At 39.3% G+C, this 27,275-nt stretch overlaps 1 protein-coding gene across 11 annotated transcripts in view; it reads left to right on the top strand.

Annotated features, from left to right (window-relative positions):
* BMAL2 (basic helix-loop-helix ARNT like 2) overlaps positions 1-27,275 on the top strand; it is a 122,524-nt gene that overhangs the window by 71,070 nt on the left and 24,179 nt on the right. For 10 of the 11 annotated variants that reach the window (XM_053554069.1, XM_053554072.1, XM_053554062.1 and 7 more), the window contains 4 exons: positions 619-727; positions 2,958-3,036; positions 6,061-6,169; positions 8,234-12,570. In XM_053554069.1, the coding sequence (XP_053410044.1) occupies positions 619-727; positions 2,958-3,036; positions 6,061-6,169; positions 8,234-8,370 (434 nt within the window). In that variant the 3' untranslated portion in view covers positions 8,371-12,570. Of the gene's footprint in view, positions 1-618; positions 728-2,957; positions 3,037-6,060; positions 6,170-8,233; positions 12,571-27,275 lie in introns of those variants that run through there. The other variant, XM_053554073.1, reaches the window with a different exon arrangement.

Genomic DNA, 27,275 nt, shown 5'->3' with positions numbered 1-27,275 from the left:
GGGATTCACGTGTTTTTTCTTTTTTTAAGAGACAGACTCTCACTTTGTCAACGTCGGTAGAGTGCCGTAGTGTTACAGCTCACAGCAACCCCCAACTGTAGGCGATTCTCTTGCCTCAGCCTCCTGAGTAGCTGGGACTACAGGCACCTGCCACAACGCCCAGCTATTTTTTTGTTGCAGTTTGACTGGGGCCGGGTTTGAACCCGCCACCCTCGGTATATGGGGCCAGCGCCCTACTCACTGAGCCACAGGCGCTGTCCCATTAATTATGTTATTTTTATAAATAAAGATATTAGGAGATATTAAAAATAAAATAGTGCTGCTCTAGCTTTGGTGGGGAGATGAAAGTGGGAACGGACTGCACAGGGGACAGATCACGACAGTGCCCTCAGTGACTTCCCACACATTTGATTCAATGCCTGTCACTGTTCATAAGTAACTTAGAGCATCCTGAGTTATGTTTGTAATACAAAGATGAATGTTTCTGACATTTTAAGATGTAGCTAGTCTATTTCTTACAAGGGAAGAACTGGAAGGTGATTAGAATTGAAAGAGAAATGTTAGCCACGGTTACATACTTTGAAGTCTTCAGTTGACTTCCTCTTTGTTATTGTTCAGCATCCTCCAAACAGTCTCGTATCACTGTGCCTGGAATGTCTACCGGAACAGTGCTTGGTGCTGGTAGTATCAGAACAGATATTGCAAATGAAGTGCTGGATTTACAAAGGTAATGTTTTATTGCTGCAAATATGTTTACAAGTAAAATTATTATCATATTTATAAAACTGGCATTAGGAATCGGTGGTTTTCCTATATGTAAGCAATAACCAGTATAATAATATATATAATGGAAAAGATGATTACTTTCACGGTAGCAATAAATAAGAAAATATTTAAGATATAAATTTTATAAGTGTTAAGACCTACATAAAAAAAAAACCTTTCAAATTTGGTTTAAAACAAAATTAAAAGGGCACATAAAAGATAACTGGAATTACTTTTCCAATATATGCTCTTTTTCGATGGGAAGACTTACTGTTGTAAGAATGTTATTCCTTAAACTAACCTATGAATTCAGAATACCACCATGCATTTGTCAACTCTACTAATCATATTAAAATATCCAGAAAACTTCTGGCAAATAAAAGTAATAAAGTGAGAATAAACCTATAAAACAGTAAAATATGTTATAAAGCTACAGTAAATAAAACATTTTGGTAAATCCACAAATAGATCAATGTAAAAGATTAGATTTCAGAAGTAGACTCAAATGCGTGTGGAGATTTATTATATGATAAAAGTGGCATTTTTCACGAGTAGTGTAAATGAATTAAACATTAAAGGGCATTAGAACAACTCTACAACCATTTGGGAAAAAAAATAAAGCTAGACCTACTAACTTCATTATTTACACTAAAATTCTGGATGTATCAAAGAAATCAAAGTATGAAGTATTTCAAGAACACATGTACCGATTTTTATGATCTCGGTTGGAAAAGTTCTTTCTAAATATCACACAAAATCCAGAATTTATTAAGAAAAAAATTTGATAAATTTAATTATATAAAAATTCAAAATTTAGGCATAACCATTGTAACAAATCTAAAAGATAATCAGGGCATGGTGGCTTATGCTTGTAAATCCCAGTGATTTGAGAGGGTCAGTTGAGACCAGGAGTTTGAGACCAGCCTGGATAACACAGCAAGACCTCATCTTTAAAAAAAAAAAGAAAAGAAAAAATATTAGCTGGGCATGGTGGCATGCACTTGTGGCCCTAGCTTCTTGGGAGGCTAAGGCGAGAGGATCACTTGAGCCCGGGAGTTAAAGGTTGTAGTGAGCTGTGATCATGCCACTGCACTTCAGCCTGGATGAGAGAGTGAAACCCTCTCTCTAGAAATAAAAAAAAAGAAAGTTAAAAGATAAATTATAAACTGTGGGAAAGGTGTGCATCTCATACGACAAGCAGAGAGTAGTAGAATGGTTGTTACCAGGAGCTGGGAGATGGTGGTTAAAGGGTACAAAACTTTAATTAGGCAGGGAGAATAAATTCTGGAGATCTATTATATAGCGCAGTGCCCACAATGAATAATATACTGTACACTTGAAATTGCAAAGAGGATAGACCTTCAATGTTCTCACCACCAAAAAAAATGGTTACGTATATGAGACAAATATGTTAATTAGCTTGATGTAATCATTTTACAATGTATACATATATCAAAACATGTTGTACGCAGGAAATATATACGATTTTTATTTGTAAATTCTAACTTAATAAAGCTGGGGGAAAATATGAATATAAAAATCTGGCTAGGTTATTTATGTCGTCTGTCCTGTGGAAAATCCCTGACACAGGTCACTAATCTTTTCCTTTCTGAGTTTTCCTACCTAACGCACTTAATTTTCCCTCTGTAATTTCTCATCAACTGCTTTCTTTGGAGTACAAAAAGGCAGAATTATGTTTATGCCATTCTTTTCGCTATGTGTATGTTTCAGTGATATTTTACCTGGCGATGACATATTACAGTGCAAATGGGAGGTATTTCTCACTTGAAAGAGGTTCCAGAATGTCAGTGAATCTCTCGTCACACCAAGTTCTGCCATTTAGTTTCTTGATGAGTAACTGATTGTCTGTGCGAGTGCCCATTTTAAACTGTCGTGTTACAAATATTCTGTTACTTTACCTCATGCTGTATTGACAAGTGATACGGTTTACGTAAGAGCTTTTACCTAACAGCCCTATTTTTCCATGTGTATTAACCGTGCCATATTTTTCAGAACTCCTTAGCCAAAAGTCAACCTGGCACCTAGCAAGGCAGTCTAATTGTGAAAACTGCTAACAGTATTTAAGTTCAGTTTCCTTTCTGTACTTTTATCAGTAGTTATTACGTATATAGAGGAGATTTCCTTCTAAAATACGTGAAAAGAACAAATATTTTATGTATCACTTTTTAAAGGTTACAGTCATCTTCATCCCTTGATGATTCAAGTTCAACAGATTTAATGAAAGATACTCACACTGTAAACTGCAGACATGTAAGTACACTCATAAATGATAATTCCCATAAAATAAATGAACAATAAAATTGCTCCTTGTAGATTGTTTCTTTTGAGAAAAGAAGTCATTCTATAAAAAAATAAAGAACTCTTTCAGGCCAGTCAGTGGTTTTTAAGTGGTAGTGTCAAGTAGTGGTTAAGAATGAGCTGTTGGAAGCGTAGTATGGAGGTCCAAGTTATTAGGACTCAGATAGTTACTGCTATATAACCTCAAGCTTGTTACTTTCTTTGAAATTTCAGACTATTATGGGAGTGCAAGTGTTTTGGTTACATGAATTGCTTTTGAACTGTTTGACTCAAACAGTAAGTGTGTCCATCACCCAGAAAGTGTGCATTGTATCCATTAGGTATAAATTTACCCCTCCCTTTCTGCCCCCTCCCACCTGGTTGCTTTCCCTTGAGTTTTACTCATCAAATGTGCACACGAGTGTTGATTGATTAGTTGCAATTTAACAGTGGTGTTTGTTTTTTCATTCTTGTGAAACTTCACTTAGAAGAATGGTCTCCAGTTCCATCCAGGGTTTTACAAAAGATTAGTTCACCTTTATTTATTTATTTATTTATTTTGAGAGAAGTCTCCCTATGTCACCCTGGGTACAGGGCCATGACATCACAGCTCACAGCAACCTCAAACTCTTGGGCTTAAGCGATTCTCTTGCCTCAGTCTCCCAAGTAGCTGGAACTACAGGTGCCTGCCATAACGTCCAGCTATTTTTTTGGTTGTAGTTGTCATTGTTTGGCAGCTTGGGCTGGATTCGAACCCACCAACTCCAGTGTATGTGGCTGGCGCCCTAACTGCTGAGCTACAGGTGCCAAGCCTAGCACCATTTTTTATGGCTGAAAATTATTCCATGATATACATAGGATATATATGTGTGTATATATGTCACATTTTATTAATCTGCTTATGTATTTATGGGCACTTGGGTTGATTCCACATCTTTGTGATTGTGCTGCAATAAACATTTTGAGTACGTGTGTCTTTTTGATAAAATGACTTTTTTTCTTTGGGTAAATACTAATAGTGGGATTGCTGGATCAAATGGTAGGTGTACTTTTACTTCTTCAAGGTATCTTCATAGAGGTTATACGAGTTTGCTGTCCCACCAACAGTGTATAAGAGTTTCTGTCTCTTCATATCCTCACCAGCATCTTTTGTTTTGGGATTTTTTAATAAAAGTCACTCTCATTGGAATTAGGGGAGAACTCAGTGTGGTTTCCATTTCCCTTTCCCTGATAATTAGAACATTGAGCATTTTTTCATGTTTATTGGCCATTAGTCTGTTATCTTTTGAAAAGCTTTAGTTGATGTTTTTGCCCACTTTCTGTTTGATTTTTTTCTTGCTGATTTGCTTATCAGCCCCTTTTCAGATGTATAGCATTATTTTCTTCCCATTCTGTAGCCTTTTCCTCTATTGATTGTTTCCTTGCTGTGCAGAAGCTTTCTAATTCAATCAGGTCCCATTTGTTAATTCTCATTGTTGCTGGGATTGCCTTTGGGGTCTTCTTCAATAAATCTTTGCCTAGGCCATTATCTAGAAGAGTTTTTCTGACATTTTCTTACAAAATTCTTACAGTTTCGTGACTTAGTTTTAAGTCTACCCATTATCCATCATGAATTAATTTTTCAAGTGGTGAGAGGTATAGATCCTGTTTCAATCTTGTACATGTGGCTATCCAATTTTCCTGCACCATTTATTGAATAGTAGGGATTCTTTTCTCTAGTATATATCACTGTCTGTTTTGTCGAAGATCAGATGGCAATAAAAGGATGTTTTTATATCTGGGTTTTCTGTTTTGGTCCATTGGTATATGTCTGGGAGGCTTGTTACTTAATCTCTCTGTGCCTCAATTTCCTCATCTATAAAGCAGGAATAATATCATCTCCCATTTCCTGAGAATTAAGTGATTTAATAGAAAAACACAAACTTAAAACAGTGCCTGGCATACAGTAAGTGCCCAATAATAAATGGAAACTATTTTTATTGTTGTTATTTTAGTAGGTTTCAATTCAGTGGATTAAAGGTATTCTTTGTGGTTTGAAAGAAAAGTTTAAATACTATGAGCCACAGGATACATACATACTATTTGAATCAATTGAACAAATGCTAGCTTCTGAAATGCATATACAGAAATGACTAAAATTGGTACTATCTGGAAGGCTAAAATATTTTATAATTCTAATATGGTACAGATAAAAAGCCTAAAGTGGGACAGGAGAAAGAGGAATTTCATCTAACCAGGTCCAAACAGAAGTTTGAAAATACAAGTTATTATACATGTTTTTACACAAATCTCATATATCTTCTGGGCTGTTTATTTACTCATACTTCAGAAAATGTTTATTGGAGAGGTACCCATCTTGTGCTGGGCAAGATGCTAGAAGCCGATTTAAGTTGTAGTAGACAAAAATGTCTTTAAGTTGGGTACATTCTGTAGGCATTCCAAAGATACAAGCACCTCAGTGTAATCCGACAGTAGGTAAATGATGTCTTGCTTTATGTGCTACGTTGATAACTAGATTGTTTGGTGTGTAACTGTGTAACAGTACAAGAACTTTTTGGTAAAAGCATCTGCTCTAATCTCCTCCTTACTCTAAAAGCAGTATTTCCCATAGTAGTTTCATGTGAAGTATCGTTTTGTTGTCATTTTTTAAAGACTGAAATAACCTTGATCTCAGGCATTTGCGGTCATGAACTTTCTCTTCTTAATCCAAAACTCTTCCTTAGATTATGTTCCTTTAGTTATTAAGAATGTAGGCTTGAGTTCAACCCCTTGCGCAAGATATTAGCCTCTCTTTAGGCTTCAGTTTCATGACCTGTTCAAGATTTGAAAAGTGGAATAGGTGATACCTGTGGAGAGTTGGGCGTGTAATACTCAGTCAATGCAGCCTGCCCTGATGACGTGCTGGTGGCCCTAGCGACAAGCCGCATCTTATAACGGCCACAGGGTCTTTATTTCATTCACGTAGAAATCTCACTGTTGATTGTTCTGTCTTTTCAGATGTCAGACAAGGAGATGTTTCCTTTAAGTCCTTCTGAAATGGGGCAGCTAGAGGCTACCAGGCCAAGCCAGGGTACTGCTGCTGCCCACAGTCAGGAACCACTCCTCAGTAAGTTTTCTTTGGGAATTGCCTATCCTTTTAGTTTACAAAAAAAAAAACTCCCTCTTAATAACTGTGCTTTCAGACACAGGAGATTTCTAGAGAAGCAAATAATTTTAAAAACTTAGGAATTGTTTTCTCCATTCAAAATTCTAAATATAATAGTCATACTCTTAATTTTAAAATGATTGTTACTTAATGAACCTGTCGTAAAGAATTCAATTATCACTGAAACAGCTATGAATAGTGCTCAGTACACACACTTTAAATAAAACTATAATATTTCTTTTTTGAGACAGAGTCTCTCTTTGTCACCCTTGGTAGAGTGCTAGGGTGTCATAGCTCACAGCAACGTCTAACTCTCGGGCTCAAATGATTCTCTTGCCTCAGCCTCCCAAATAGCTGGGACTACAGGTGCCTTCCACAATGCCTGGGTATTTTTAGAGGCGGAGTCTTGCAGACTCTAAACTAGAGTCTTATCTCAGGCTGGTCTCAAACCTGTGAGCTCAGGCGATTCACCCGCCTTGGCCTCCCAAAGTGCTAGGATTACAGGCCTGAGCCAATGTGCCCAGCTGAAAACTATCATATTTGTCTAAGAAAAAAGGTCCATTCTCAAGAAATACCAAGAATTTTTAAAGGATACAGGTCACGAAAGCTTAAGATGTAATCATTCATTTTAACAACGTGTGTGCAAAGTCCATATCAAGGAAATTGAAATGACATGTGTCTCAGTCTGTTTATGCTGCTGTAACAGAATCCCCACAAGCTGGGTGATTCATGGTGAACAAAAATTTATTTGGTTGAAGATTCTGGGGCTGGGAAGTGCAATAGCATGGTAAAGGCATCTAGTGAGGGCCTTTATGCTTCATCCTCCTATGGTTTAAGACGGAAGGGCAAGAGAGGGTGAGAGCAAGAAAGCGAGAAGTGGCCAAACGGGGTTTCATGACAAAGCCACTCTCAAGATCACTAAGCCACTCCCACCATTATGACATGAATCCATTCATAAAGGTACAGCCCTCATGACCTACTCACCTCTTACTAGGCACCACCTCTCAACACTGTTGCATTGGAGATTTAAGTGTCCAACACATGAACTTGAGTGGACACATTCAAACTGTTGTATATGGTTTTGTATCTTCCACAACTGACAGTGCTCTTCCTGAAAGCCTGTGTTAGAGAATCAGGAACTTCAACGATATCAGCTTCACACACACGCACACAGCCACACTGAATCATCTCAAATTCTACTGCACTTTGCCATCCGTTAATCTTTATCTGCATTTTTTTTGAGACAAGAGTCTCACTTTGTCACCTGGGTGGAGTGCCCTGGCGTCACAGCTCAAAGCAACCTCAAACTCTTGGGTTCAAGTGATTCTTTTGCCACAGCCTCCTGAGTAGCTGGGACTACAGGTGCCCCAACAATGCCTGGCTATTTTTAGAGACGGGATCTCACTCTGGCTCAGGCTGATCTTGAACTCCTGAGCTCAGGTGATCCATCCTTTATCTGCATTTTAACCCCTAATTTCTAGAACCTCTTCTTCTAACTTAAATCTCATTTCCACAGTTGCATGTTTCCTTTTTCAATCTAAAGTCTGGTTTATCCTCCTTTTATAAGAAAATTTCCTGCTTTTGGAAGATGATGGTTTTGTCTCGGCCTTCTCCTTGTAGTATTGAACAAATAGTTTTCTCAAAGGCAGATGAAAGCTACATTTCTCTTTCCAGACTCTCTACACACCCCAGTCCCTAGCTTCCAACTCTCTGGGAATCTACCCATTAGTAGTGTCCTTTTCTATTAGCAAACTTGAAGCCTAGCTCACTTCTGTGCATTAGATGAAATAAGAGCAATGTATCTGACAGCAGATTGTTATAAAAATAGGTGACCCATTAAAAAAATATATACCAAGCTTCTGCAATTTAAGATATATACTTTGCCTTCAAAAATACATTTCCTGGTATTCTAGCCTTGTTTTGCCATTTTTGATGGCAAAGTGATCATTTTTAACTGCCAGATGTGTGAAATGTTTGACTTTATTGATCACCTTTACTTACCTGGGCCTGTACTTTAATCCATAGGTGATGGTGCACAGCTGGATTTTGATGCCCTGTGTGACAATGATGACACAGCCATGGCTGCATTCATGAATTACTTAGAAGCAGAGGGGGGCCTGGGAGACCCTGGGGACTTCAGTGACATCCAGTGGACACTCTAGCATTTGATTTTTAATTCTAAAAATGAGAAATATTTTAAAGCATTTCATTTACAAAAAAAGCTGTCTATTCTACATACTGCATCGGTACTGTTTTTATCTTTTCTTTTCTTTCTTTTTTTTTTCTTAATCAGGCCCAGGCAAGGTTCAAGCTCACCGCCCCCAGCTTGCCAGGCCAGCACTCTTAACTACTGAGCTGTGGTGCCCAGCTTGTTTTTATCTTTTATTAATGGTCTACAAATTTTTGTAGAGTTGCACCTTACTCTCACAGATGTGGGGAAATATATATATTTCCCTACCAAGAGAACCAGAATTTATTACAGATCCGTTTACTTGTGTAATGGCTTAAAATTCACAAATTGCCATATTTTTGCTAAAATATTTCTAACCAAGAGTATCTTATACATATTGTTTTGGTTTTGTTTTTATTTTTGATGCAGCTTTTTGGAGTTTGAATAATGTAATATTTTGACCTTTCCCTGTGTCTGAGATTCATTCATAATAGATTAATAGTAGTGGGTTTGTGTACTTTGAACATTTCTTTTCCTTGTATATTCCCTTAATTGAGGATAGGGCTACACACTTTAAGAAAATGGTAAGTACTTGAACTTTCAACGGGATGGTGCAATTTATAGTCGTAATCACAAGGAAAACCATATTTAATCTCTGTAGACTTGGGTAAGCAGAGAGCCAGGATATCTATGCTCAGTTGAGAACTTTAAGATGGATATTAAGGGAGATGATTTCTTATTTAAAACTCAGAAAAAGCTGAAAGAGTTTCAGCTTTGCTTCCAGAAAAGGAAGGATCTTGGTGATTAACCTTTGCATATAAGATTGACTCTATAATATAACTACTCACAATTTTCATTATAGATAGAATAGATTTTTGACATTGAAAAGGTGCTTAACAATAGATTAATCCTAGAAGAAAATAGAGGCCCAGGCAGATTAAATGTCTTTTATAGAGTCACACATTTGATTCATATACTTTTTAATGTTTAAATGTGTATAAAACAGTTTCTTTATACAATTTGGTAATGCAGTGGTCTCACTAGTTAAATGATTGATTACCTGACCCAAGAACTAGTTAATAGCCTTTTTAAATTTGGTAATTACAGTTCTTACTGCCTATAACCAAAGGTAATAAAATAAATGGCAAGTACATTTTTTAAATCCCCAGACAAAGAGAGATAATTTAAAAAGTGATTTCCTAGTTACAATTAAAAATTTGGAGAGCATTATTTTAACAATCTGGAGGTAATTCAATTTTAGTGTAAGGATTAAGTTTATTTAAAATACTACATATGTCTACCTTCTTGGGAATGGCACTTTTATAAGTTTGTTTTAATAGGTCTTTATGGTTTACCAAGTATGTTCCCATTTATTCACTTTTGTGCCTCACAAATGGGAAGACCACAAAACTCATGGGGAAACTGCCAGGCTTCCCTGTGGAGTTCAGATCTAGTTTCCTTTCTCTCTATGGTCCTACTCCCTGCCAGCTGATTTCCCTTAGAGCCCCTCAGCAAAACAAAGCATCATTTCTCATGCTGGTTTTTCAGCTGTAGGTGATGGGAACTTCCCTCAGACATTAACAGTTAGCATACCAAGAGTCATTAACCAAAGCAAATTTTTCCTTCCAGTGGGTGTGTAGACAAGGATGTGCTGGCACATCGTCCTCTTGAGCTGATGGTGCTCCAGCCATGCTGGAGGGTCAGCACCATTTCTGGTCTGACACTTGAGGACTTGAGTAACATCCAGGTTTAGATGAAGCTGGGGGGGGGGGAGCGGAAGCTGTAAGGTGGAGGGCATTGGCATGCAGCAGCTTAAGCATGATAGTTCAGTCTGAAGAAGGATGCCAGATCATGTCTGTTCTCTAAGTCAGGCAGAGGCCTGCCTACCAATATAACTTTGTAAAGGATTGAACTATTGCATGTTGACCTTGGTTTCCAAAGAGTCTACCTCAGCCATTGGTAGCACAGGGTAGGTCAACAATGGCTGGCTGGCCTCCAAGCAGGCAGGGCAAACCCCTATGATGTAGGAATTTGAGAGGCAGACAGACCAGTGCTGCCTTGCACAGTAGCAGTTTTTCTCTTTGCGGGAGGAGGGGTTACTACAGAGGCCAGTGGGCGAATAGCCAATTGAATGCTCTGCGGGCGGTTTGAGCATTAGTTTAATATGTAAATCCCCTTGTCCTGGACTCAGAATCCGGTCCACGCATTGCCCACTACCATGGCTCTCAGGTTAGGGTCTTCTTTAAAATGCATTCCTTTAACTAAATTTGATTGCTGGTAGAAGTGACAGATTTTTATGGCTTCTATTATATTAATTTTTTACATAAGAATTAGTTCCTCAGATATGTGATAAATATATCTACAAATTTCATGAAAGTATCATAAAAAGAGTACTCCAGGATTTTTTTTTTTTTTTAACTCTTAAGAATTACCATTATAGGCCAGGTGTGGTGGCTCACACCTGTAATCCTAGTACTCTGGGAGGCCAAGTAGGGTGGATTGCTTGAGCTCACAGGTTTGAGACCAGCCTGAGCAAAAGCGAGACCCCATCTCTACTAAAAATAGAAAAACTGAGGCAAGAGGATTACTTGAGCCCAAGATTTGGAGGTTGCTGTGAACTATGACGCCACGGCACTTTACCCAGGGCAACAGCTTGAGATTCTGTCTCAAAAAAAAAAAAGAATTACCATTATAGTCATGTAGTAGAGTGGGGAAAGTGCCTAGAGTCAGAAGAGCCTGTTCAGCCTGAATTTAGCTGTGTGACCTCAAGCAAGCCATTTAAACTCTCTGTGCCTCTGTTTCCTCATTTAAAAAAAAAGAGAGAGAGATTGGATCTCTAAGTTTACTTCCACCTCTGATTCTATGATTCTGATCCTCAGGACTTGAGCATTAATGAGGCTCCTAGAACTGTGCTGTCCAGTGCTGTAGCCACCAGCCATTTGGCTACTGAGCACCTGAAATGTGGCTGATACAAATTGAGATGTGTCATAAATGTCAAATACACGTCAGATCTTGAAGACTTAGTGTCGCAAAAAATGTATCACATTAACAATTTTATATTAATTCTATGTTCAAATGATATTTTGGGTATATGGAACTAAATAGAACATTAAAATACATTCTCCTTACATCTTTTTCATTTAAAATTACAAACGTGGCTCACATCCTATTTCTATTGGACAGCACTACTCTAGAGTATTTTATTATATGGGTGTTATTGAAGTAGACCAAAGGGTATAACGGTATTTCTCTCCATACAATGTTTAAAGAACAATTATTTATTGATTCTTGACTTAGCATGATCATATAACTGAGTCTCCATCCGTGTACCAAATTTAAAACTTTTTTGAAAACAGTAAACTTAAAATTGTTATCAGGTATTTTATTACGTGGGGGCAGCCTGAAATAAGGGGAGTTAAAGAGAAGTGTTTATTTACAGTACCACGACAGAAAAGGCTAAATTGGTTGGCATAGTCTTTGAGAAATCTCTGTAGAATCTAGGTCGCGGGAGTATGAAATGGCCAATATCTAGTTACCAGACTGTGTTTAGTGGTGTCCAGTTTCAGATCCTGCTGTGAAGAGGCATCTGCCCCTCAGGTAGGTCATCACTGGCTTCTGGAATTGGAGACTTAGGTTTGCCCAGCACAGTGTTATGGGCAGAAAAGGGCTGAGTGACAGCTAGAATTACCTAGAAGCCATAAAGAAAAACTGCCAAGTGCCCACTAGGTGGCACTTTTCCATTTCTACAGCGCTTTGTTTTCATCAGTGGACTGTTTTTTCCAAGCTCCATAGAGCCTGTGAGAGGCGTTTAAGACTTTTGTGCCTAGACTAAGTCAGCCTGTCTGGTGTGCGTTGTTTTATGGGAAATGCTTTCCAAGGGAAGCCTAGCAAGATCTCACATAACATAAGCACTTTGGCTTAGGGAGCTATTCAGATGTGGCACCAATCAAAGCTGACCTAGAAAGAAAACCTATTCCTCGTTGAAAATGCTTTCTGAATTGACTCCGGAGTGTACCAAGTGTGTCACTGCGTGTACATTCTTGAGTTTAGTCTTTTCTACAATTTTTAGCTCTTTTCCAGTTTACTTGATCTTGTCTGTACATTGGTATTTTTAAAATTTTGTGGTAAATGATGAAGAGTGAAATTAAATTATATTTTATAATAATTACTATATAGTAGTTTGTAGTTCTTTTTTTTTAATTGAATAAACTTCCTCCCCCAAAAGGTGTGTCCTTAACTACTTTGTAAGGTGGAAACATAGATTAGGGAAACAATCTCAAACCACTAGGCAGAGAGGTGTGTTGAACGATGTTACTATGTACGTGTTGGGGTGTGTTCATCGGGGGTACACTAAAGGCTCTTAACAACTACAAAATCTCGGTGGTTTACCCAGGAAAGGTTTCTCAGCACTATGGGTCCCTCCGACCCTCTCTGCCTCTTCTTTCCACCTCTCAACTTTGCTGTCCCCTGAGCTGGTTTTCTCCTCTGTGGACCTTACCCCATAATGACATTCAGAAAAACCCAAGCATATGTAGGGTGTCCATAACATTTGTGTGCCATTTAAAATGTTAGACTAATATTAGATTCTATTGTTCTTGTAAAGGCAATCTCAGTAGAAAGGGAGCTTCTCTGTTTCCTAGCAGTTCACACAAATACACCCATTGATTGGGCCTCCAATCAACTTGGTCCACATGGACTTTCCTGTGGTCAGCAGATGGGAACATACAGACCAGCCCAGCTTTGCTCCCATGCCCTACCCTGGGTTGAAGTTTGATGAGTCAGGCCTGTTGGAATCCCCTGGACAACACACTGGACTGTCCTCTCTCCTGATTGGGTATATGGAACTAAATAGAACATTAAAATACATTCTCGGCTGGTGGCAGGAGAGGCTGGATGGCAGCAGGCCACAGCAGTGTTCCCCCACAGAGGTTATTACAGTAAACCTGGTTGAGATTGGGAGAGCCTGGACCGAGGTGAAGATGAAGAGGAGGACGCAGACTTACAGTATTACAGAGGCAGGACGGCAAGAACTTGAGAAATAATTGCATTTGGGAAATGTTGAAGCAAACACAATGAACTCAAGCTCTGGCTCAGGTGTCTGGACTGCAGTGCTGTTCAAGAAGGTAATTATATCAAGAGAAACAGCTTTAGGGTTATTTTATTTTAACTTTATTTTTTGAGACACAGTCTTTCTCTATTGTCCTGGTTAGACAAACTCTAGCCTCAAATTTCTGAGCTCAAGCTGTCCTCCTGCCTCAGCCTCCCAAGTAGCTGAGACTATAGGCACACACCACCATACCTGGCTAAGTTTTCTGTTTTCTGTAGAGATGGGATCTCACTTTTGCTCAGGCTCCTCTCAAACTCCTGACCTCAGGCAATCCTCCCAAAGTGCTAAGAATACAAGTATGAGCCTCCACACCCAGCCTAATTCTAATGATTTTTTTTTAAAGCTACTCTCCTACCATTTATACAAACAAATACAAATAATAAAATTGTACACATTAACATGTATTGGTTAAAAGTCAGATAATATTTGAAGGCATAAAATTACAAAAAAAAAAGTCTTTACCTTAGCCCTAATTCTTGTTCTCCATAGCAGCCACTTATGAATTTTAGCTAATTATGGTATCTGTCACTTCATGATTTTCCCAGAATGACTATAGGCCAGGAAGCCAACAATTTATTTAAATATGTCTTTAGTATGGAGCATTTAAAATGTTTGGAAAGTTTTATCAGTAATATATTGGTTAAGAGTCTCCTACACACATTTGCTATGCATTTCTGATTTTGTTTAGGATGAACTTCTTGAAGTGTAATTGTCAAATAAAAATTGCTCAATCATGAAAAAAGTTTACATTTAAAAAATAATAATTAGCCAAGTATGGTGGTGCACACCCCTGGTCCAGCTACTCAGGAGACTGAGGCGGAAGGATGCCCTAAAACCCAGTGCTCAGTGTGGCAGTGAACTCTGATTGTGCAAGTCCTTGTCCCAATCAACTGACCACTTAATAAATGAAAGAATAGAGAATATAGAGATGAAACCACCTCATATCTCCATCTGATCCTCAAAAACCAAACAAAAGCACACACTGGAGAAAATCCCTATTTAATAAATGGTCCTGAAAAAACTGGTTAGCCACATGTCAAAGACTGAAACTGGACCTGCACCTCTCACCACTCACAAAAATTAACTCACACTGGGTAAAAGATTTAAATCTAAGACACAAAATGATAAAAACTCTAGAAAAAAGTATGGGAGAAACTCTTAATGATAACAGCCTTGGGAAAGAATTTAGCAAGAAGACCCCATAGGCAATTGCAGCAACAACAAAAATAAATAAATGGGACCTAATCAAGTTTAAAAGCTTTTGCACAGCTAAGGACACAATCAACAAGGCAAATACTTAACCCTCAGAATGGGAGAAGATATTGATGTGTTACAAATCTGACAAAGGGCAAATAACCAGAATCTACAAAGAACTCAAGCAAACCAACAAGAAAAGAGCCAACAACCCCATTAATCATTGGGCAAGAAATATAAACAATCTTATGGACAGATGAATGGCCAACAAACAAAAAAATGCTCATTATCCCTAACCATCAGAAAAATGCAACTCAAAACCACTTTGAAATATCACCTACTCCTGGTGAGAATAGCCCACATCACAAGGTCCCAGAGCACAGATGTCCCGGAGCACTTCAGTGCAGACAGAGGGGAATACTTATGCATTGATGGTAGCATTGCAAACTAATAACAATCTTTGTGGGAAAAAGTATGGAGAATCCTTAGAGAGCTAAAAGTAGACCTATTTGATCACACAATCCCATTACTAGGTATCTACCCAGAAGAAAAAGCATCCTTTTATCATAAGGACATTTACACTCAAATGTTTGTAGCAGCTCAATTCACAGTTACAAAGATGTGGAAACAACACAAGTGCCCATCAACCCATGAATGGATTAATAAACTTTGGCATGTGTATACCTCTCACCACTTACAAAAATTAACTCACATGGGATAAATGATTTAAATCTAAGACACAAAATGATAAAACTTTTTTTATGGCTGAATGGTATTCCATGGTATACATGACTTCGAATATTTTGTATTTACCTGGATAGATTTGGGGAACATTCTTCTTAAGTATCTCAGGAATGGAAAACCAAGCATCCCATGTACTCAATATTGTGTTGAAATTAGCAAGTCAACAGCTAAAGGTCCACATGAGAGAAAAACGAATTCAAGAAGGGGACATTTGGTAAGTTCCTCCCTAATGGGTACAATGTAGGGGTATTTGGACACTGCCTGGGTGAAGGACTCAATTACAACTCAGACTTTACCTTATGCAAACAATGTAACCTAATAGTATGTACATGTATATTGATCAAAAATGAAAAATAAAAATGAAAGAAAATTTGTAGTCAGTATTTTTTTCCAGGGTTAATTTTTATGTAGTTAAATATGTCAATGCTTTTATGCTCAGGAACAAAAATTCCACTTCAGGATTAAATAAATATACATCTAAGTTTTCTTCTAGGTGTTGTGCAGTTTCATAGTTTTATACTAAAGTCTTTCATCTAGCTGAAATTTATTTTGATCTATGATGATACAGAAGTCTATTTTTCTTTCCAAAATATTATTCCTTGTTCCACAACTCCGTAGGGATTAGTCCTTTTTTTTTCTCAGTGACTGGAAATGTTACCTTTACCATCTATTAAGTTCTTACAAATTCTGGGAACTATTTTGGAAGGAGGTAGTGGTGATGGGAAGGAAGGAAAGGGTCTTGAATTGATTGAATTGATTTGGTTGTCTATTCTTTTACTAGTACCTAATTAAATATTATAGCGTTTGAGACAAAGTCTCTATCACCCAGGCTGGAGTGCAGTGGCAGGGTCATAGCTCACTGCAGCCTTGAACTCCTGGCTGCAAGCACTCCTCCTGCCTCAGCCTCTGAGGTGGCTGGGACTACTGGTGGCTGGCAAATGAAATGGAGTTTGATACTGGTCTTTTTATTGTGTGATAGTGTATCGCTTTTTCTTTTCTTTTCTTGAAAAGTTTTTAAAATACGAAATACAGTTCTCTATATTTATAAACTATAAGATAGTGGGAGGAATAGTGGCCTTTTCTGATTTTTTAACTTTCCTTTTAAAGTTTGAAATTGATCTGACTACTTATAGATGACTTCATTGAGTTACACTAAGTTACAACTAGATCTTTCAGGATCGTCTTGATGTGTTAGCCTTCCTTTAGGCTTTTGTTTTACCTACGAGTAATTCCAGTATATTTACTTTTGGAATAATATGGCGAATGCTATAATCTATTAAAAGTTTTGAGGGAATAAGAATAAGGGCTAACCTTTATTAAATTCTTACAATGACAGGCATAGATCCTAAGCCTTTTACATGTGTTAATGTAAGCCTCCTAACAACCCTGAAGATAAATGCTAATATTTCCCCCCATTTCACACACAAGAAAACTGAGACTCAAGAACTAAATAACCTATGAAGGTTACTCAGCTCCTAAGCGGTAGACTCATAATCCAGAGTCAACAGCCCACATGTGTGCTCTTGACCGTGCATTTTTTTTTTTTTTTGAGACAGTCTTGTTTTTGTTGCCCCTGGTACAGTGCTGTAGCATCATAGCTCGCAACAACCTCAGACTCTTGGACTCAAGCGATTCTCTTGCCTCAGCCTCCCAAGTAGCTGGGACTACAGGCACCTACCACAGCACCCATCTATTTTTTGTTGCAGTTGTCATTGTTTAGTTGGCGCAGGCTGGGTTCGAACCCACCAGTCTCAGTGTATGTGGCTGGTGCCATAACCACCGTGCTACAGGTGCCAAGCCTGATATGCAGAAGGTTTTTTTTTTTTTTTTTTTTGTGGAGACAGAGTCTCGCTTTATGGCCCTCAGTAGAGTGCCGTGGCATCACACAGCTCACAGCAACCTCCAACTCCTGGGCTTAAGCGATTCTCTTGCCTCAGCCTCCCGAGTAGCTGGGACTACAGGCGCCCGCCACAACGCCCGGCTATTTTTTGGTTGCAGTTTGGCCGGGGCCGGGTTTGAACCCGCCACCCTCGATATATGGGGCCGGCGTCCTACCGACCGAGCCACAGGCGCTGCCCGATATGCAGAAGTTTTAAAGTTTGATGTCCCATTTGTCTATTATTGCGTTTGGTGCCTATTTCCATCTCAACTGCTGAAGCACACATCCTATTTCTTTGAGAAAAATACATTAAAAATTTGTAAAGAGCTTAGTAAAATGAATTTGGAAACCCTTGGGAAATTTCTTGAAATACATAGTATGGAAATTATATTTATACATCATAACTCAGTTCAGCATTGTAAATATGAGAAGCCCATTTATACTACCATATAAAAAGAAATGGGGGAAAGAAAAATGGAGTATCCCTCTTGATACCTAGAAGATGGATAGCAAGTATATGGCATTGTGTCACATTTTCTCCACAGCCCTGGTAGATAAAGACAAAGAACTATCACCCTTTTTCTCGTTAAACCCAAATGCTCTTCAGAACCCTTCTCAACACAGAGCTTCAGGAAATTCCCATTCACAATCAAATGAGGCAACAAAAATCTATTGGTCATCCTGTCCTTGAAAACACTTCCAAAAGCAGGTTAAAGCAGAATTCCTCTAACATAAAACACTGAAAAAGTCACAGCTGCAGATTCATTACAATTACAAACATGAAATAAACCCACTGAGAAATCTTCCCAGACAGAAATCATTTCACCAATGAATCCATTTCCTAAATTGATTTACCCATAGAACCCTTTTTGTCACATTGTTCCTACTAAAATACTGTGAAATTAGATTTGTATGAAATAGTATTACTGAAACAGGTCTCTTTCTGATAGAATGATCATTTATAATGCTGTCATTTCTCTGGAAAACGATAGTCAACTTTATTTGACATCTGTCTTGTGCAAGTCGGTGTCCACAAAATGTTTAATTTTTAAAGGTTATGAAAGCAAGACTATTTTTAAAAAAGTAACAGTGTTATCACCATATTCTCAAGTGGGAATGAAAATTTCAAAAGTATGAGGGGAAAGGGAATTCCATAACACTCTCCAACTTTTAGTGATTGTTTTAAGCCAACATTATTTTTTTTTTATTGTTAAACCATAGCTGTGTGCATTAGTGCAATCAAGGGGTACAATGTGCTGGTTTCATATACAATCTGAAATATTCTCATCAAACTGTTCAATGTAGCCTTCATGGCATTTTCTTAGTTACAATATGTAGGCATTTGTATTCTGCATTCAGTAAGTTTCATCTGTATCCATTCTAAGATGCACCATAGGTGTGGCCCCACCCATTACCCTCCCTCTACACTAACCTCCCCGCTCCCTTCGCCTTCCTTGGCCCTTTCCCCATAGTCTTGTGCTATAGTTGAGTTATGGCCTTCATGTGAAAGCTATAAATTAGCTTCATAGTAGGGCTGGATACTTTTTCTTCCATTCCTGAGATACTTTGCTAAGAATATGTTCCAGCTCCATCCAGGTAAGCATGAAAGAGGTAAAGTCTCCATGTTTCTGTAAGGCTGCATAGTATTCCATGGTATACATGTACCACAATTTGCTAGTCCATTCGTGGGTCGATGGGCACTTGGGCTTCTTCGATGACTTAGCAATTATGAATTGGGCTGCAATAAACATTCTGGTATAGATGTCTTTGTTATATTGTGATTTTTGGTCTTCTGGGTATATACCTAGTAAAGGAATTATAGGATCAAATGGCAGGTCTATTTTTAGGTCTCTAAGTATTCTCCAAACATCCTTCTAAAAGGAACGTATTAGTGTGCATTCCCACCACCAGTGTAGAAGTGTGCCCTTTTCTCCACATCCATGCCAACAATCTCTGGTTTTGGGATTTTGTTATGTGGGCTACTCTTACTGGGGTTAGGTGATATCTCAAAGTAGTTTTGATTTGCATTTCTCTGATGATTAAGGATGATGAGCTTTTTTTCATGTGTTTGTAGATCGTGCGTCTGTCTTCTTTAGAGAAGTTTCTTTTCAAGTCCTTTGCCCACTCTGAGATGGTATCACTTGTTCTTTTCTTGCTAATACGTTCTCCGTGGATTCTGGTTATTAAACCTTTATCGGAGGTATAACCTGCAAATATTTTCTCCAATTCTGAGGGCTGTCTGCTTGCTTTACTTAAATGTTCTTGGCTGTGCAGAAGCTTTTTAGTATGATCAGGTCCCAGTAGTGTATTTTTTTATACTGCTTCAATTGCCTGGGGAGTCCTCCTCATAAAATATTCACCCAGGCCAATTCCTTCAAGAGTTTTCCCTGCACTTTCTTCAAGTATTTTTATAGTTTCATATCTTAGGTTTAAATCTTTTATCCAGTGAGAGTCTATCTTAGTTAATGGTGAAAGGTGTGGGTCCAGTTTCAGTCTTTTATACATTGCCAGCCAGTTAACACAGCACCATTTGTTAAATAGGGAATCTTTTCCCCACTGAATGTTTTTAATTGGCTTGTCAAAGATCAAATAATATAGTACAGTCTCAGGTCTGGTAGCACGATTCTTCCTGCTTTGTTTTTATTGCTGAGTAATGTTTTCGCTATTTGAGGTTTTTTCTGATTCCATATAAAATGAAGTATTATTTTTTTCAAGATCTTCAAAATATGACAATGGAGCTTTAATAGAAATTGCATTAAAATTATATATTGCTTTGGATAGTATAGACATTTTAACAATGTTGATTCTTCCCAGCCAAGAGCATGGTATGTTTTTCCATTTGTTAACATCTTCAGCTACTTCTTTTCTTAAAGTTTCATAGTTCTCTTTGTAGAGATCTTTCACATCCTTTGTTAGGTATACTCCCAAATATTTCATCTTCTTTGGCACTACTGTGAAAGGAATAGAGACCTTGACTGTTTTTTCACCTTGGTTATTGTCGGTGTATATATAAAGGCTACAGATTTATGGGTGTTGATTTTGTAGCCTGAGACATTGCTGTATTCCTTGATCTCTTCTAAAAGTTTTGTAGTAGAATCCCTAGTGTTTTCCTGATATATGATAATATCATCTGCGAAGAGTGAAAGTTTGATCTCTTCTGACCCTATGTGGATACCCTTGATTGCCTTTTCTTCCCTAATTGCAATGGCTAAAACTTCCATTACAATGTAAAAGAGCAATGGAGACAATGGGCAACCTTGCCTGGTTCCTGATCTAAGTGGAAATGATTTCAATTTAATTCCGTTCAATACGATATTGGCTGTGGGTTTGCTGTAGATGGCCTCTGTTAGTTTAAGAAATGTCCCTTCTATACCAATTTTTTTCAGTGTTCTGATCATGAAGGGATGCTGGATATTATCAAAAGCTTTTTCTGCATCAATTGAAAGAATCATATGGTCTTTATTTTTTAGTTTGTTTATGTGCTGAATTACATTTATAGATTTACATATATTGAACCAGCCTTGAGACCTGGGGATAAATCCCACTTGGTCATGGTGTATAATTTTTTTTGATGTGTTGTTGGATTCTGTTTGTTAGGCTCTTATTGAGTATTTTTGCATCAATATTCATTAGTGATATTGGTCTATAATTTTCTTTTCTTGTTGGGTCTTTTCCTGGCTTGGGGATCAAGGTGATATTTGCTTCGTAGAATGTGTTGGGTAATATTCCTTCTTTTTCTACATTTTGGAAGAGGTTTAGTAATATAGGTACTAGTTCTTCTTTAAAGGTTTGGTAGAATTCTGAAGTAAAGCCATCTGCTCCTGGGCTTTTCTTTTTAGGGAGATTTTGTATAGTTGATGCTATTTCAGAACTTGATATAGGCCTGTTCAACATTTCCACTTCATTCTGTCTAAGTCTTGGTAGGTGGCGTACTTCCAGGTATTGGTCGATTTCTTTCAGATTTTCATATTTCTGAGAGTAGAGTTTCTTGTAATATTCGTTAAGGATTTTTTGAATTTCTGAAGGGTCTAATGTTATTTCATCGTTACCATTTCTGATTGATGAAATTAGAGATTTTACTCTTTTTTTCCTGGTTAGGTTGGCCAAAGGTTTATCTATTTTATTGATCTTTTCAAAAAACCAACTTTTGGAATTATTGATCTGTTGTATAATTCTTTTGTTTTCAATTTCATTTAATTCTGCTCTGATTTTGGTTATTTCTTTTCTTCTGCTGGGTTTGGGGTTGGAATGTTCTTCCTTCTCCAGTTGCTTGAGATGTTCCATTAAGTTATTAACTTCCTCTCTTTCCATTTTCTTGAGGAAGGCTTGCAGTGCTATAAATTTCCCTCCTAGGACTGCCATTGCAGTATTTCAGAGGTTCTGGTAATTCGTGTCTTCATTGTTGTTTTGTTCCAAAAATTTGGTGATTTCCTTCTTAATCTCGTCTATACCCATCTATCCTTCAGCATAAGATTATTTAGCTTCCATGTTTTTGTATGGGTATGCAGGTTCCCGTTGTTATTGAATTCAACTTTTATTCCATGATGGTCTGAGAAGATGCAAGGAATAATTTCTATTTTTTTTAAATTTGCTGAGGTTAGATTTGTGGCCTAGGATGTGGTCGATTTTGGAGTATGTTCCGTGGGCTGATGAGAAGAATGTGTATTCAGTTTTGTTGGGATGAAATGTTCTGTAGATGTCTGTTGAGTCCAGATGTTGAATGGTTAAGTTTAAATCTAAAATTTCTTTGCTTACCTTCTTTTTGGAGGATGTATCCAGCACTGCTAAAGGGGTGTTAAAATCTCCAACTACTATGGAACCGGAGGAAATCAAGTTGCTCATGTCTGTTGGAGTTTCTCTTATAAATTGAGGTGCGTTCTGGTTGGGTGCATAAATATTAATAATTGAAATCTCATCATATTCAGTATTACCTTTAACAATATGAAGTGTCCATCCTTATCCTTCCTTATTTTGGTTGGTTTAAAGCCTATTGCGTCTGCAAATAGGATTGCAATGCCTGCTTTTTTCTGCTTTCCATTTGCCTGGAGTATAGGTGACCATCCCTTCACCTTAAGTCTATATTTGTCTTTTAATGTGAGATGAAGTTCTTGTATGCAACAGATATCTGGCTTGAGTTTTTGTATAAAGTCAGCCAACCTGTGCCTCTTTAGAGGACAATTTAAACCATTCACATTAATTGAGAATATTGATAAGCCTTTCGAGAGTCTAGTGGATATATTTAATCCTTTTGCAACTGTGGAAGTTGGAATTTGATCAAAATTTTCTGGGTGGGTTTACTTTTGATGTGGAGGATTACACTGGTCTTTATGAAAGATAGGTCTGAGAATATCCTGGATAGCTGGTTCAGTTATGGCAAATTTCTTCAACATGTGAAAGTTGTTAAAGTATTTAATTTCTCCATCATAAATTAAACTCAGTTTAGCTGGGTACAGGATCCTGGGTTGAAAGTTATATTTTTTTAGGAAATTAAAATTCGATGACCATCCTCTTCTAGCTTGAAAGGTTTCAGCAGAGAGATCTGCAGTTGTTCTAATATTCTTGCCCTTGTAGATGATGGTTTTCTTTCATCTGGCTGTTTTCAGAATTTTCTCCTTCATATTAACTTTAGTGAAATTGATTATGATGTGTCTGGGGGATGTCTTATTCAGGTTGAGTCATGCTGGAGTTCTGAAACTGTCAGCTATCTGAATTTCAGAATCTCTTGGCATGTCTGAAAGTTCTCCTTCATAATCTCATGGAGAAGAGACTCTGTGCCTTATGAAGCCACTTCATTGCTTTTGGGGATCCCTATAAGACAAATGTTGGTTTTCTTCGAATAATTCCAGAGCTCTCTGAGAGAGTGATCTGTTTTTGCCCTCCATCTCTTCCTCTTTGAGAGTTTGGGAGCGATCAAAACTTTGTCTTCAGTGTCAGAAATCCTTTCTTCTGCTTGGTCCATTCTGTTACTGAGGGATTCTACTGTGTTTCTCAGATCTTTGAGGGCTGCAACTTCTTGTCTCAATGTGTCAAAATCTTTGGTCATTTGGTCTTTGAATTCATTGAATTCTTGAGATATCTTTTGCGTTACTGCTTGGAATTGTAATTCGATCTTATTTGCTATCCAGATTCTGAGATCGATTTCTGACATCTCAGCTATTTGTTTGTGCATGGGATCTTGTGCTGTGTCTGCCACATTGATCCTTGGGAGAGTTGATCTACTCTGGTTATTCATATTGCCAGAGGTTTACTATTGATTTCGCCTCATGATTGTTTTTCACTGTTGCCTCTGGCCATCCTCAGAGTTGGGGAGGTGTCTCTCCAAGATTAGACCCCAATGGGATCACTCTATTGCTGCTGGATCTTTGTAGAGAGTGACCCTGTGTAGCTCCTCTGGGGCTGCCTCAGGCAGGGAATTCTGGTTGTGGGAGCAGCTCCGGAGTGTGACACACCCGGATCCAACAACAGGGCGGGAGGTGGTGCACACAGTTCTGGGAGTGCCTGGTGCCCAGTGACTTTGGCATAGAGAGCCCAAGACTCCAGCAATCTCGGCCAGGAGAAGGGCTCCGCGCAGAGGCAGGGAGGGCTCCGGAGGGCACGCGGCTACCAGAGTCCCTGGCCAGACTAGCGGGCCGGTGTGGAGACAGGGAGGGTACAGGAGGGAGGATGTGGGGTTGCGCGGCTCCCGCAGTTCCTGGTCAGGGCATGCAGAGGCCTGGTGGGCGTGGGTCGTGGGTCACTGCGCAGCTCTTACCGAGGTCCAGGCGGGTGGCGATTGTGGTCGCAGTGCAGCTCTTACGGAGGTCCAGGTGGCACAGTTCTTATGGAGGTCCGGGTGGGCACCAATTGTGGTCTTGGCACAGCCCTTACCAGCCAACATAATTTTTAAAAGACCAAATAAGCCACAAAACAGATGTTATTAATAGGATATCTACCTGGCATTTTATTCAAATGTGGAATCGTGGCTGCTGAAGCCTGGTTGCCCAGAGTCTGCTGTGTTTACCTCTAGAGTCTCTTTTTTTTTTTTTTTGTAGTTTTTGGAAGGCGCTGGTTTTGAACCCGCCACTCTTGACATACAGGGCTGGAACCCTACTCCTTTGAGCCACAGGCGCTGCCCCACCTCTAGATTCTTGTTTCCTTAGATACAGTTTGGGTAAGCATTTGCCATTTAATTGCTTCTCAAGCGGTCATAGAAATCAGGTCATTAACAATCATACCAACAGTTCCTCTGAACATGCTTAATGTTTCCCACTCCCAGATACATGTTTGTAGAAACACCCATTAAAAGAACTCAGCCTTTCTCTTACAGAGTAGCCCCCTTTTTATGCCAAAACATAAAAAGCTGGTTTCTTAAATAAAACCTAGTCTAGAAGCAGAATTTATTATAAATAGATATAAAAATCCCAGTGGTTCTCAATATGTTAGGTCAATTAGCATCACCTGGGAGCTTGTCAGAAGTGCACATTCTTGGGTACCCCCAGCCCCAGGCCCCTGAATGAGAAACCCTGGGTGTGGGACTAGCCACTTTCGCAGGCCCTCAGGTGACTGATGCACTATGCGCTGCTATGGCTGGAGAACTATTGCTTGCTCTCCTGGTGCCTATTAGCTTCATCTGTTTTACCTGGACTCCTTGAGGCTTCTTTTTCTGTGTGATCTTGATAATAACAGAATTTCCCATTTCACATTTGAGGAGCAAACTACAGTTTTCCAAATATAACATCTAATGAGCAATCAGACAATGACCCTCCCTCTGTAGCAAAATAAGAGTACAGAAGCTGTCTATGTATTTTTAGAACACAAAAAGAAAATTTGCTAGCATCTTCAAGAAAACCAACTTAAAAAAAAATCTGTTCTCTTTTATCATTAGATTTAGATGATGAGTCTATTTAAAAAAGCAAGAAAAAAATAATAGGGTAAGAGAGTAGCTACAAAGTTGGCTGATATTATCTGTGGCAGCTTAAAATAATGTAGCCATTCCCCAGCTATGAAAACAATCCAAACTTACACAAATAGAAAGAGGACATTTTAAGGAAGGAGGCGGGGAACTGCCTCCCAAGCCAAATAGGAGGGCATCTTTGCTTTCCAGACTGAAGGAGTGTCGTGTCCCACACCGTGTGGCAGGTGGAGGGACTGTAGGAGGCCATCTGTTACGCAGAGGTAGCACCTGGCACCGGGCCATGTTGGGTGGCTTGAAGTATCCAGTCACGACCACTTCCTTTCCACAGGGCTCTGCAGTCTGCCTGCCCCGGTGTAGACCATTATACTCAATTTCATAACAATGTAAACTGTACTGAGCAACCAGGGTTCCCCAGCCAGGCATATTTTAAGACCAGGTAGGCTGGGTTTGGTGGCTCACGCCTGTATTCCTAGCACTCTGGGAGGCCAAGGCGGGCGGATTGCTTCAGCTCAGCAGTTCGAGACCTGCCTTAGCAAGAGTGAGACCCCATCTCTAAAAATAGCTGCGTGTTGTGGTGGGCACTTGTAGTCTCAGCTACTTGAGAGGCTGAGGCAAGAGGATGCTTGAGCCCAAAGAGGATGCTTGAGCCCAAGAGTCTGAGGTTGCTGTGAGAATGACTGAGTAAGATTCTGTCTCAAAAAATAAAAATAAAGGCTTGGCACCTGTAGCTTAGTGGCTAGGGCACCGGCCACATACACCACAGCTAGCAGGTTTGAACCCAGCCTGGGCCTGCCAAACAATAATGACAACTACAACAAAAAAGTAGTTGGGCATTGTGGCAGGCACCTGTAGCCCCAGCTGCTTGAGAGGCTGAGGGAAGAGAATTGATTAAGCCCAAGAGTTTGAGGTTGCTATGAGCTGTGACACTACAGCACTCTACACAGGGCAACATAGACTCTGTCTCAAAAAAATAAAGTAAAAATAAAACTCCCAGGTAATGTTTCCATTTTAAAGTGGACTTCCAGTTTTTAGATCACAGTGATGCACTTTCTAGAGCACAGTTTCTCCTCATTGGCACTTACTGACATTCTGGGCTGGATAATTCTCTTTTTTTCGAGTCTCACTCTGTCACCCTGGGTAGACCGCTGTGTATGCATCACAGCTCACAGCAACCTCAGACTCCTGGGCTCAGGCTGTCCTCCAGCCTCAGCCTCCCAGGTAGCTGGTGGTACAGGCACCTGCCACAATGCCCAGCTAGTTTTTCTGTTTTTAGCAGAGGCACAGTCTAGCTTTTGCTCAGGCTAGTCTTGAACTCAAGGGATCCACCTGCCATGGCCTCCCGGCGTGCAAGTCACAGGCACTCACCCCCGGTCGGGCCAGGGCTTCGTAATTCTTGGTCGCCAGGTCAGTCCTGCGCAGCGCTGGACATTTAGCAGCATTCCTGGCTCCTGTCCACTAGATGCTAGTAACAACCCCCAATTGTGACAACCAAAAGTGTCTGTGGATAGTGCCAAATGTGTTCCAGGGAGGAAGACACACTCCCCACCCTTAAATTAAGAACTGCTGCTCTAGAGAGCAATTTTCCTCTTTCATGTTAGTAAAATCCTTCCCCCTGTTCCTTATCTTCATTAAGACTACCACTCCTCTGATGCCTGTCATTTTTCCTTACTTAACATCTCCCTTCACACACACACTCCCTTCACTTTCTTTCTTTCCCTACCTGGACCGGCGCTCCAAGGCTGTCATCTCACTTGCTATTCTTCAGTGTTCTTAACTCCTTGGCACCCCATTATCTTCAGCCTCACTCCCCCAAATTCCGCCCTGGATGGGTTCAGCTCTCCTATGATGCCACTCCTGTGCTCGGATACCGGACCTGGCCGGAGAAAATCCTAAATTTGCAGAAAGTCACAGTCTCCCCCAGGTGAGCCCCAGGGAGGCAGTGGTAGGTCCCTGCTTCTCTTTGTCTGCTTCAGTCTTTTCCATCCCACTGTCTTAGCCTAAAATACACCATAGCCTGGGTAGCTTAGGAAACAAACCCCTCACCATTCTGGAGCGGATCCACACATTGGAGTTCCACAA

Source organism: Nycticebus coucang, chromosome 12, assembly GCF_027406575.1.
Source record: "Nycticebus coucang isolate mNycCou1 chromosome 12, mNycCou1.pri, whole genome shotgun sequence".
NCBI classification, from domain to species: Eukaryota; Metazoa; Chordata; class Mammalia; order Primates; family Lorisidae; genus Nycticebus; species Nycticebus coucang.
This window is presented reverse-complemented; position numbering and strand designations above follow the sequence as displayed.